Source organism: Diadema setosum, chromosome 2 (assembly GCF_964275005.1).
Source record: "Diadema setosum chromosome 2, eeDiaSeto1, whole genome shotgun sequence".
Lineage (NCBI taxonomy): Eukaryota > Metazoa > Echinodermata > Echinoidea > Diadematoida > Diadematidae > Diadema > Diadema setosum.
In genome coordinates, this window is record NC_092686.1 from 47,630,424 (window position 1) to 47,642,306 (window position 11,883).

Sequence of the window (11,883 nt, forward strand, 5' to 3'; positions counted from 1 at the left end):
TGTAAACATTGCCAACAGCTATATATGTAGCCGCGATCATGGGACTACGTACGCAAATGAGGAGCAAAATTCATGACAGGTTTTCGTTTGTTTGTTTAGTGTTGTTTGTTTGTTTGTTTGATTGTTTGTAGAGTGTCTCGCCGTACAGGTTATCTATGTCACCTTTCAAAACATTCTTCAAAATCCTCGAATAGGGACGGATCCTAAAGACATGGATTTTTTTTTTTCGTGTTATCACCGTTTGGCTTGATACAGTATTCTTTCATAATTACAACTTTTTCTCTGAGCAATCATCAAATAACTGCGTCCTTCGAGCGACGAGGTGGTCGTATTGTAGGATTATCTATACTCAAAGGGGCGAACAATTGTTTTCAACGCCACCGCGACCAAACGACTGGAACAAGACATTCCACAAACAAGGGAGTCCAACTAACAGAATGTTGGCTTTCGTGCCAGTGCCCCCGCGAAGTATCGATCGAGAGATAGCGATCAAAGAGAAGGGGCTACACGCTAAGTCAGCGTAAAAGGAGATCGGGATTATCTGGATGCAATCGATAAATGACTACACGGTAATCGTGACCACAGTCCAATGACGTACATTTTGTACATCAGAGGAACAAGCAATGAGGTGTTACGCTTCTAAGAGACTCATAACCTCACCTACAGCCTGAAGCTCCTATCAGTGTCTGATAGTTGGTCACGCCATCTTTCGTTCGAAAATTTCTTCAGTCACCCTACTTTGATGCTGTTAAACGTTACAGGAGAGAAGGAAAGGAATATTGGTTGGATTTCTGTCGACAAGTTGATGTTTGCTGAAATACCCCTCAGGGATTGTCGGCCGATCACCTAGACAGCAGCGCGAACTGTATGCGCAGCCCTGACATGCAATCAGTTAGCCGTAGCACACTGAACCCGGATGAGGACTGCGCAGCTTATCGGATCTACGGATGACTCCCTCAAGACATTTTTCCAGGAGCTCAAAGTTAATCTCGTATTCCATGCAACTGGAAACATTCCAGGAGGAATTCGTCGAAGTACGACCAACACGACCAACTCAAGGAAGGAAAATTTGACGAGCAGACAGGTCCATGTCAACAAGTGCGTTTGTTGCCCTTGCTCGATGAAATATGGCAGACGCTTCTTGGGTAGAAGTGATCTCATCGGAAATGAAGAAACGTTGATGTTGTGAGCTAAAAACTGTCTTCCTGGACATACCTGTTTAATCATCTGCGGGGACTGGGACTACACATACTTTTTACTCGTCATTTCGTCCAATGAATGAAGTCGAGCGTGGAATGGTTCCAGAGTCATCACACAATGTACCTGTAGATTCCTCTGCAAAATGTCGGCAGACGTTCACTCGACAAGACATGCCCGGCTCGTCAAGCCCAAGGTATCAGGAAGTGCACTTTAGTGCTCACTAAGTCTCAAGCGCCTTTCTTGCTCTTAATCAACAGATACCATTAAAATCACACGATTCCGTGTGAATTGTGAATGCCCATCCGATTATCAAAATCATGTTCAGAAACACAAAGCTGGAAGTGTTTGTCGTACTGATGATAAAAAACCCCTAATATATATAACTCCTTGCATCATCTGCTCATTCCTAAAAATTATTACAGAAATAAGATTCAATCTTTAGGACTCAATCCGTAGTGTTTTCGTAATCCAATTATCATTCCTCTTTGTTCCTAATTTTTCCAGTGAATACTAAGTTGTCGATGGGCAAATACTGTAATTCAATGGCTGCAGACATATGATGACGCTACATATATTTACGCCCTATCATGGTATTTACAAATAAATTTCTGTAGCCACATTCAGTTACATTGATCACAATGAGGTAGAGATACATTTATGAATGGATACATCATTTTTACTCGTGTATACAATTTGATGACGTTCCATCATAGGAATGCACGGGAGCCGTCATCTTCACTTACATCACGTGAAAGACTCTCATGTACATGATTTTTATCCGATTTAAGAGTACTATCTCCTCCAGTCATGTCTATTTTCAATGCGAGACAAAATATTTGTTTACCCTTCTTTGTCGAGATGTTTGTCAACATTTGATTTCACTTTACCAGGGAGGAGGTTCGTCTCACCTCCTAATGACTTTATATACACACATATACAAGTTGCCAAATGGTCAGCATTGGTTATGCCCTTAGAGTTGACCCAATCTACTTGGAGTGTATTGTAAGCCGTGTTGCTGTCAGCGGCACACCTGACAACGTTATCTTTTCTACCTCCCATGTCTCGGGAGAATCCGTGTATCGCCTATTGTTCGGCGACATTCTCGCCCGATCGAGTTCTTTCCTTTTCCGCGTTGCCGTCGTCGTGACATGCTGAACATGTTTGGTCTCCCATTCCGCCTGTCGAGTCAGATGTAATCTGACATTTCGCGGCACGCCGTAGAGCTCTGCAGGGGTGTAATTTGATTTCGTCAAGTTATCGCAGGACCATAAGATGCAAGTTTGGCAGCGCGTCTCTCCGGTGGCGACTTCTGACACCTGCGCGGTAGATTTCTCACGCAGGCACAGCCTAATACAATTCCGTTGCCTCCATCCCACTTCCAGATCCTGCCACTTGAGAATTCACATCGATGTTTTAACCCTGGATCTCCTTGCATCTCCCTTGTCTGACACGCAGGAAATCCACATGCCTATCTTTTACTATCTGTGATGGCGCAAGACTTTGTTTTCTTCTATGTCATATTACTGTCTGTATCATCTTACTTTCTACTGTTGGCCCTCACTCACACTGGAGCAGTATTGACAACTAAGTTTTAGATTACATAGACTGTTATAGCGGATACCTCCTCTGAAATTTTAGCAAGTTTGTCTGGCGATGCCGGTAGGGATCAAGATGGCGCGTATGAAATTCCTGCCAAGACAGGCCAGGTGTGAGAAAATATTTTACTGAATTCCTTGTCGTTTTCTTGTAATGTACAATTATATATAGGTTTTCGTCTACTCGCCTGAATAATTTTATAAAGACTTTTTTTTTGAAATGATGAAAATAAAGAACAAGATGATGATGGTGTTGATGATAGTTTTTAACTATGTAGGGTCCTATGCTTCACCTTGGGTAATCTCTTCAGTGAAAGGACTACACTGTCAGAGCACTCTGCCGCATAGTTAACCCACGGAAGTTTCACCAAGGAGATGAGACAATTTCTCCTCTTCTCAACCTTTTCGGCTTCGAGAAGGCGAAAAGACGAGATGTGAGAATCTCGTCACCTCGACCTCTTGAGGTCCGAGAAGGCGAGATCCGAGATCTCGTCTCCTCGACTTCTCGCAGCCAGAATTTATCGGGTCCGAGCTTGGAGGGGACGAGTTTTGGGATCTCGTCATCTCAACTTCTTGGGTCCGAGAAGACGAAAAGACAGGTTGTGAGATCTCGCCTTCTCGATGACATTTACTAAAGCTTCCGTATTAATGGAAGAGATGTAATTATCCTTGTTTTACATGGGCAAGAGGGACATGCTTGTGAGTCAAACATCTTGTCCCAGAATGAAAAGACCGGGCAGTAACCACGACGCCATATTTACGTTGAAGTCGCAACTGTTATTGTTTGCTTCTTCTTCTGGAGATAATTTACCTCCTTCAATCCTGAAGATTCTTGAAAATTTTGATATGTATATCAGCCGGGTTGTTGTTGTTGTTGTTGTTTTTCATTTTACCACTTCACCGGGGTTTCACACTGCTCTTTTGGAGAGAAGTGAAGTGGCTTCTTATACTTCCGCATACACACAGGACCGACGGCGACTTGTTAACGACGGTAAAGTACCTTACTAACGGGCACTATACTGTCTGATGGCTGGCTGCGATTCGAACCCCATGGAAGGCTGCGATCTCACCCGGTTGTTCTTAACCGCGCTCAGCCACAACAATTTCCATATTGGCATAAGATCACAACCAGTAGCAGTTATGTGTTAATAATGACGTTCGATACACAAAGCGTGATCTCCATCACACCTCAATGTCTCGCAACTCAAAACCTTCGAACAGCGTATTGATAGGAGACGTCACAATTGAAATGAAAAGAGTCAAAGTGATTGAAAGAAAAGTCTTCATTTCATTAGGATATACGTGCGACAATGTCCAATGTTTTTCCCACAATTTACCATTTGTTTTTCAGCTTGCCGGGCCTGCAGCCGGGAGTTACGATGGCGGTCAGAAGATGTCCACTCAAAAGCGCAAGGTATGTACAGCTGCTAATTCTACTCAGTGCTAACCGGTAATTATATTTGGCATGGAGTCCGATGAACGCTCTTTTCAATACCCAACTAAGTGACTATAGAACTGGTAGTGTTATGATGCGGAGGAAAGTTAAAAGATTTATGTTCCAAACGGTGCGTACCTGTACTCATGACTTGAAATAAGGCGGTTTCAGTATAAGTGAAGCTATTCTTCTTCCGTTGCGACCACGTAATCACGTATACAGTGAATATATTTGTGCTCTTTTATTATGTCGCCAAAGGTGTACACAGAACTGGTAATTTTATCATGTAGTATTGCGTAGGATTTCGGAGAAGAGCCCACCAACCTTTATTGAGAATGTGTACAAGTGGTTCAATCTAACGTATCAAAAATTATTATGTTAGTTTTTTTTATTACATTTTAGAATATCAAAAATAATTCTGATTGTGACTGACAAACAGCAAGCTAAAATTGGAAGAGGCTGGGAGAAAGAAGGTGAAAGTGGTCAGTCGATACTCGAGAAAAGTTTCTGATATCCTTGCTCGGCTTGGCCTGCATCCAGAGGGTCAATCGACCTGAAAAGCTGCAAGTCTGACCTGTTCGTTGAAACAAAAAAAAAACTAAACCGGGGGTGGGATACGTGCGATTTCGCCACAAAGAAATCCGTGTCAAACGCATGGCCAAGTTCATGCGGTCAAGGGAATTATGGTACAAGGCTTTTTAGTGGTGTCGCAAGTTTTTGAACCATGTGCAAGACATCAGTAGGAAGAGATATGTCGCGTAACGCGGTCACGTCCCACAGAAAGTTCACTATTATCTTCCAGGGGGTTAGACCCCACGCGCTCGTGAATCTGTCCCCGGGCTTTCCCCGTCACTCACCCGCCGTGCGTCCGTCGATGAGTAATTACCATACCTCCCACAGCTGATGCGCTTTTATGCCAAAGCCCTCCATGGAAGAAGGCTGTATGATTTCGTTCTTTGTCAGTGTTAGCGAGTCTCCTTTATACAAATTGATTCCATTCAGTTCCCTTGGGCCTGATACAGCCTGTATAGTGTATCAGAGGACAACGGATCGGCAGTCAAATTGTTTACTAAACCAGAATCCACTCTGATGCCCGTATCCTACTATGCAGCTTCTTTACATTGCTTTACTGTAACACCAATATCGTCTCGCCAACATTCTATTTGTTAGTGAAATGGATTGTAAGAACCCTTAAATTGAGGCACTGCTGTTTAAGCCTCGTTCTAAGCAACGAATCTTGATCCAATATGCAGAGCTGCCAACTAGTACTGATTTTCAGTAATTTCTACTGAAATTGGAGAAGAATACTGAAGGTTGCAAGCAAATTACTGATTTTAGAAATCATTGTCTGTGATATATTCTAGTACACTGTTAAGGATTACTGATTTTCACTCAAAAAGGGTGCAAATTACTGATTTTCAGCCATCAAAGTACTGAAAGGCTTTTACAAAAGTTGGCAGCTCTGAATATGTTTCTCTCTTCACCCTACATGTACTTGAGTCAAGTCGTTATACTTAGATTTTCTGTATTTTGATTATTGCATGTGAAATAATGATATAGTGCTACGATTTATACTTGACACGTGTATTCTTCCCTTTTCTCGGTAAATTCCATTTCTACACTTCTCTCTATCAAATTAGATATTAATATGCAAACGCTGTGGCTGATATCTTTCGGACTATAATCCACACTGGCAATTCAAAGTCTCATCAGATATGATTTGAATGGTATGTGAGTAAGGTAAAAGAGTTGGGGGGGGGGGGGTGGGGGTATCCTCATGATGGTACGAGTGAGCCTCCTACACGGTCCAAACGTTTCTGAGAGTGCAGCTTAAATCAACACAATTAAGGTATGAAAAAGATTTGACAAAGTGATAATGCATTGGCAATGACTGTAACTGCAGCAATTTCGTTGGTATCACGCGCGACAAAGTCTGAAAGAGTTCCCACGCCAAATCAGCGTCAGAAATCTCCGAAAACCGCCAATAAATCATTCATCCCACGCGGGAGGTCGATTTATAAGCATGCCATGATAAAACACGCCATATTGGATTTATCATAAGTTTTTATGAATTACCAAAGGGCACCACCTATGGATAGTCGTTATTCTAGACCCCCTTGTCATAACTTCGTGCCCCTCAAGTCAATGCTATTTCAGAGTGCATTACATCAGCATGTAGCTGCGACTGAATTAACTAAAGAGCACAATCATGTCCAAATGTACACTGTATTTTTTTTTATAAACATATACAACGTATGTTACTATCATTCGAAGATGAATAGAGTGGTTTGCAAATCAAGAGGTCAAAGGTCACCGAGTAAAAAAATTGAATACAGCACATAAAGTGAAATATTTGTACTGGTATCAAGACAAAGTTCCAGAGACGTATGGCTCCTTTGAACCCCCTGCAATAACAAGCTGCAATCTTAAAATTCACTCATGTAATCATGGCAAGTTCTTGAAATGGTCAAATTCAGACATTTTTCTATAATCATATTTTCTTGAATCATCTATAGATTCATATTTAAGTAAATCTCATCAAAAAATTATCTGTTACGCTGTTCAATAATAGGATATTGAGAAGAGATCTGTTACAGGACAATCTGAAAGTCGGATAATTTCTCCTTTTTTGGGAGGGTGTGTTTTCTTTATCCAATTTTCTTCCACTATAACATAAGGGCAGTGAAGAAATGTTGAACAAAATTTACCCCACCATAGTATTTGACCGTGATATGCAAATACGATCAAGGCGTGTGTTTTGTATGGGACTGTCCCTGTCAGTCATAGACATGTGGATATGGCATATCAACATGCACTATATACTTACAATATTATCATAAAGATATAGCCTGTACTTTGATTCCTACGAGCTGGCATGTCGTGATATTAGAAGAATATAATATCCATACGGTTAACCCCCCTGGGTGTCTTTGTCTGCTGGAAATGACAGAAGTTCCATTTAAAACTTTACCCCACGTGGACTGACCGAGTGACACTCACATACTCAGACTTGCTTCGGCTTTTCAGGAGACGGCCCCTTTATGTCATCAAAATGTAAAGGTAGAGATCCCATAACCAGCCAGTGCCTGTCTATTTACTGATATTGAACCTACCAATGTACTGTTAATGGTATATCGCCATTGTTGTTTAATCAAATTTTGAAGGTTCCACGTTGTCTTAAGTGACAACTTCAAATCTTGATTGGAGGGCCTATACTAACAGACGTTTGTTGAAGTATTTTCAGTGATATATTTTAGCAATAGATTTTAAGTGCGTAAATGTAATTCTGTCACACTTCTGTTACTTTCTCACAATATCCAACTGCCTTCATTAAAAAAAAATGATAATGTCTTTAATAACGGCAATAATGATTATAGACGCATTTTATCTGTATGAGCGCAGTGCGGAATTGAAGAGATTATCTTCATAATCCTTTGCTGGCGGACACTTTGTCTTATGATAAAAAAAAATAAAGTAACTCGGTGGAATTTGAAATAAAATTACGAGGTTATTATGTTCTCCTCTTTTTACTTGCAGCGTGACAAGGCTCAGGAACAGTTACGGACTCGAATGCGACAACGAATCAACGGTGAGCTATACTTGTGTTCTTATGAAGATACAACTTTCTAACGAACTTTAACGACTCATCTCAATCTTGCAACACTGATATCGAATATACCGCCAATAGTGGAGACATCACATTCTTTGTCGGCACGGTTGGACTGTAATTATTTCATTTTCTTGAACGACCTATACCGTCATCTATTATATTGCTTTCCAGCGGTAGGCAGCACCAGCCATGTATACACCATATTAATTTCATTACCGTCTTTTACTCTTTACAGGGAATGGTGCCTCTTCTACGCTGATTCATTCCAAGCGCCGCAGCACGCTACTCGATGGGAAAGGGGATATCAGTCTATCTGCAAGCCTGGGTAATTCCTCGACCATGGAAGTCGCTGCCAAAGATCTGCAAGGCGGCAACTACTGGTGAGTCTATCAAGCCACTCGCTATATATATATATATATATATATATATATATATATATATATATATATATATTTACATTTTTTTTTTTTGGGGGGGGGGGGGCTTAAATCACATCATGCGCATAAAAGAAAAATTACCTTTTGTAGGAGATCGAGTATTTGAATGTGCAATTTTTAGCCCCTAAACTGTGGAACGACTTACCTTTAGCGATAAGAAAGTCAACATTGGAGCATTCTTGAATCTAAGCTCAGGATACATCTTTTTGTGTCATTGATTGTATTACTTCAAGTAGCTCAGCAGCTCTTTCGGCACACAAGAAGATGTATGTATAATAGTTTTTGCGCATTATTGAAATCTAATTCATGATTATGATTGTGTGCAATGCTAGAAATCAGAGTAGTTCAATACTTCTCCTTGGCGTGCTCTGCAATGGTATGTTGAAGTATGCAAACAAAGACTGTTTCTTTCATGCTAAAAGGCAAAAAATGACAGAAGTTTGATTTTGATTTGATTTGATTTGATTTGATTTGATTTGATTTGATTTTATTGGTTCTAACCTGGAATCTACTCCAGGCAGAGTCGCTTACCCCTAACCGAATTTCCATGTCCACCGTCTATACACATAGGCGAACGCAGCAGGATCGGTTAAACGCGTTCCAGAATAGTCGCTCCCCACGGATCAGCAAGAACCAGACGGTGCCGCTTCAAGAACTTGTAGATCGGGTCCTACACCGGAAGGAACAGAACTTCGGTCTAGGGACCAAGGCTTCACCAATGACTATCAGGTACTAGACCGTCACTCGACATGGAGGTCTTCTCAGTGTGATTTTTAGAAGCAGCCTTACCGACTTGTATTGTATTTCTGGGTTGTCGAATGTATATGACTCGTAGTCATTAATTTACTTGAACTAAGGAAAGCTTGAACTAGGAAAAATTCATTAATATCTCCCTCATACGTTAAAAAATCATATAATACAATGGTGGCAGTGTACATGAACAATAAAGCAAATTGCTACCCTTGACCATGATTAAGCAAAAGGTTCATTCTAATATTGAGTGACGTCATAAAAACGAAAAAAAAAATGCCATAAAGACAAATATCTTTCTTTGCAAATACCATGTTATGTGAATGAATCCACACTGACAACAAATACCACTCGATTAAGTGATATTCCTATTGAGAAAAAATTGACTGCCTGAAAAGTAAATGAATAGAATATCATAAATAGCTGAATAACTGAAGGAGAATCCCACATCAGAATTCCATCCAATCTTAAGAGAGATATAGAGTTTGTCAATTCATCTTTTTTTATCATATCAGGTTGTTTATTCTGAGTATATTGGGAGATCGAAAGTATGAAAATTTGTTTGAGGCTCCCAAAGTTTGAGAGCTGTGGTATTTCTGATCTAGCCCAGAAAGTCCGACCCATTGAATTAGAGAAATCATGAAGCTGTAATCTTTGATGAATTGAATTCTTGGTAATGACTAAAAAATAATGTTGTTTACTGTCTGATTCTCTTTACCGCAGAGCTTACAAGACACCTGTGGCCCCGTTCGCCATCCCGCAAAATTCCCTTGTCAAGTGAGTAAAACCATCAACGCTCAAGAGCTCGTCTCTCTCAAGAGTAGTTTCTTTTTTTCTCACTAACGACTTAAATGACCTAAACTTTGTATGCTGTGTTTGCCTTTCGCGCATGTTAATAACACGAAACATTAGAAACTCCCTTTGTATCTTCACTGCTTTACTCTATCTTTGTTAGAATCAGCATGTTAACACCAATATATGATAATAAACTGTGAAATTTAGCTCTATAATATATTACCTTTCTTAATGGTAGTAAGTGCTATCCATTGTTTATCATGATGAACTTTCCATTAAAATGTTGCAACCTTTACGGCGTGTCTGTTCTCATCCATAATCAATGACTATGATAATCGCACATAATTATATTTCCCCATATTTTTGTTTGATTTTTGTAGGAAAATGGTGATGATGAAGCCTATTCAGAGGCAGAAGAGGGAGGACAAGGGACCATTCGTCTTGGTTCTCCAACGCAACGAGGGAGACGGAATGGCAGACTCGGCCAGGAGTCACCGAAAACTCAGCCCAGACACCATGGCAGACTCCGAGGATCAACGAGACACGCAGGAAGAAGTGATGACGATGTCGAGTGCCCAGGTATTGCCGCCCGTGAACAGCGGCAAGATGGCCGAGCAATCACCAGTCGAACTGAAAACATGGCGCCCGCCACTGGATGGCATGCATCATCAATCGGCCGTTCTGCCCGAGGCCGAGGATCGCTCCGTGACAAACTATCGCCTCCAGCTCCAGCACGCCAACAGACTCGCCGAATCTCGCTTCGAGTTTCCAAATCGGGACAATTCGGGTATGCCATCCCATAAATCGGTGGAGGAAATGACGATGCAAAGTTTGAATCCTCTCCCACCGATTCAGACTGTCTTATGTGGAGGTGACTCCAAGGAAACGGACGGCACATCACAAACATCCGAGTCAACTTCAAGTACAGACGCCAACACTGCGAAGACAACAAACACAAATGTCAACAATTCCGCCGCTGTCAGAACATCGTCAAAAGATGAAATTCTGAACATGAAGAAGGCTCATAAAGAGGCCAAAAGGCAAAAGCAGTCGGAAGAAGAGTTCACCTTGCTTAGAACGCGGAAGAGATTCACGAACAAAACGAAACAATTTAAGAACGAGCTGCAAAGAGCGCGCCAACTATCTGCCATCCAGGAAGACCGTTCGTCGCTGGGAAGTGCGCGACTCAGCCGCCTATCGGGCCGCAAAGCAACTCTGTCCTCTGCCTCCAGTGCGAGTTCGTTGAGGAGTATCGATGAATCCAACGCGTCTCGACAATCGACGGACACCGGCGATGTCGAAGAGAAGTCTGCTGAACCGAATCGAAGTGATTCCGAGCAGAGTAACCACACCATGCCTGCAGCACCTCCAACAACACCATCATTGGATCAATGTGATGATCATCATGATGTTGTTGATGCCGAGCCCGATAGTAGCGATGATGAGTCCATGGACCAAGAGGGCGCTATATCAGATGATGATATGGCGAGCAAACCTCCGGACGATTCCGATGAATCGGGTGAGGAGGCGGAGAACATGGAAGAGGTCCTCACTGCAAACTCGACAGATGAAAACATCGCATCCGACTCGTCGTCGTCCTTGCCCTCGTCGACATCGGACTCTTCTGAAGAAGCTCCAGAGAACGTGCCTCAGCCAGTGGTAGTCAAAGGAGAAAGCATCCTGGACGATATTACGTGGATAGAAGGCGATGTGCCTTTCTCAGAGAGTACGCCCTCTACGCAAGCTGATCCCGTCAGTGAACACGCGAGGTGACGAGCGCTAGAAAGTGCGCATTAACCTGCACGTTGTCTGCCTTAATGTTCACTTATATTCATATTTCGTCCTCTCATTTCAGTACTTCATATTATGTATGCCTGTATTAATGCCGCATTGTATTTACAAAGTCTCTATTTTTTGACACATAAGGAGGTCAATATTAAGTTAGTACCCATTGACAGAAATATCCGCTTTTGTCAACCAAAATTTATTGAAATAAATCCTGAATAGAAGTGTAGTTAATTCTGATCGCTAATTTTCTTCCAAAGATATTCGCCACCTAAA

The 11,883-nt window shown here is 41.7% G+C and overlaps 1 protein-coding gene across 1 annotated transcript; it reads left to right on the forward strand.

The window, feature by feature from the left end:
- Positions 1 to 1,342: 1,342 nt before the first annotated feature.
- LOC140245861 (uncharacterized) lies at positions 1,343 to 11,595 on the forward strand. Its single transcript, XM_072325350.1, has 8 exons — positions 1,343 to 1,381; positions 3,380 to 3,394; positions 4,147 to 4,209; positions 7,768 to 7,819; positions 8,076 to 8,220; positions 8,848 to 9,006; positions 9,751 to 9,804; positions 10,203 to 11,595. The coding sequence occupies exons 1-8, from the start codon at positions 1,343 to 1,345 to the stop codon at positions 11,593 to 11,595; spliced, it is 1,920 nt and encodes a 639-aa protein (XP_072181451.1).
- The last annotated feature ends 288 nt before the right edge of the window (positions 11,596 to 11,883 follow it).

What these genes read in the sequence shown, in the direction of transcription:
- LOC140245861 (XM_072325350.1), top strand. Translation starts at nt 1,343, where the DNA reads ATGTCGGCAGACGTTCACTCGACAAGACATGCCCGGCTC. An exon ending in TGTCCACTCAAAAGCGCAAG is followed by an intron (nt 4,210 to 7,767) that starts GTATGTACAGCT and finishes TTTTACTTGCAG; the next exon opens with CGTGACAAGGCTCAGGAACA. An exon ending in AATGCGACAACGAATCAACG is followed by an intron (nt 7,820 to 8,075) that starts GTGAGCTATACT and finishes TACTCTTTACAG; the next exon opens with GGAATGGTGCCTCTTCTACG.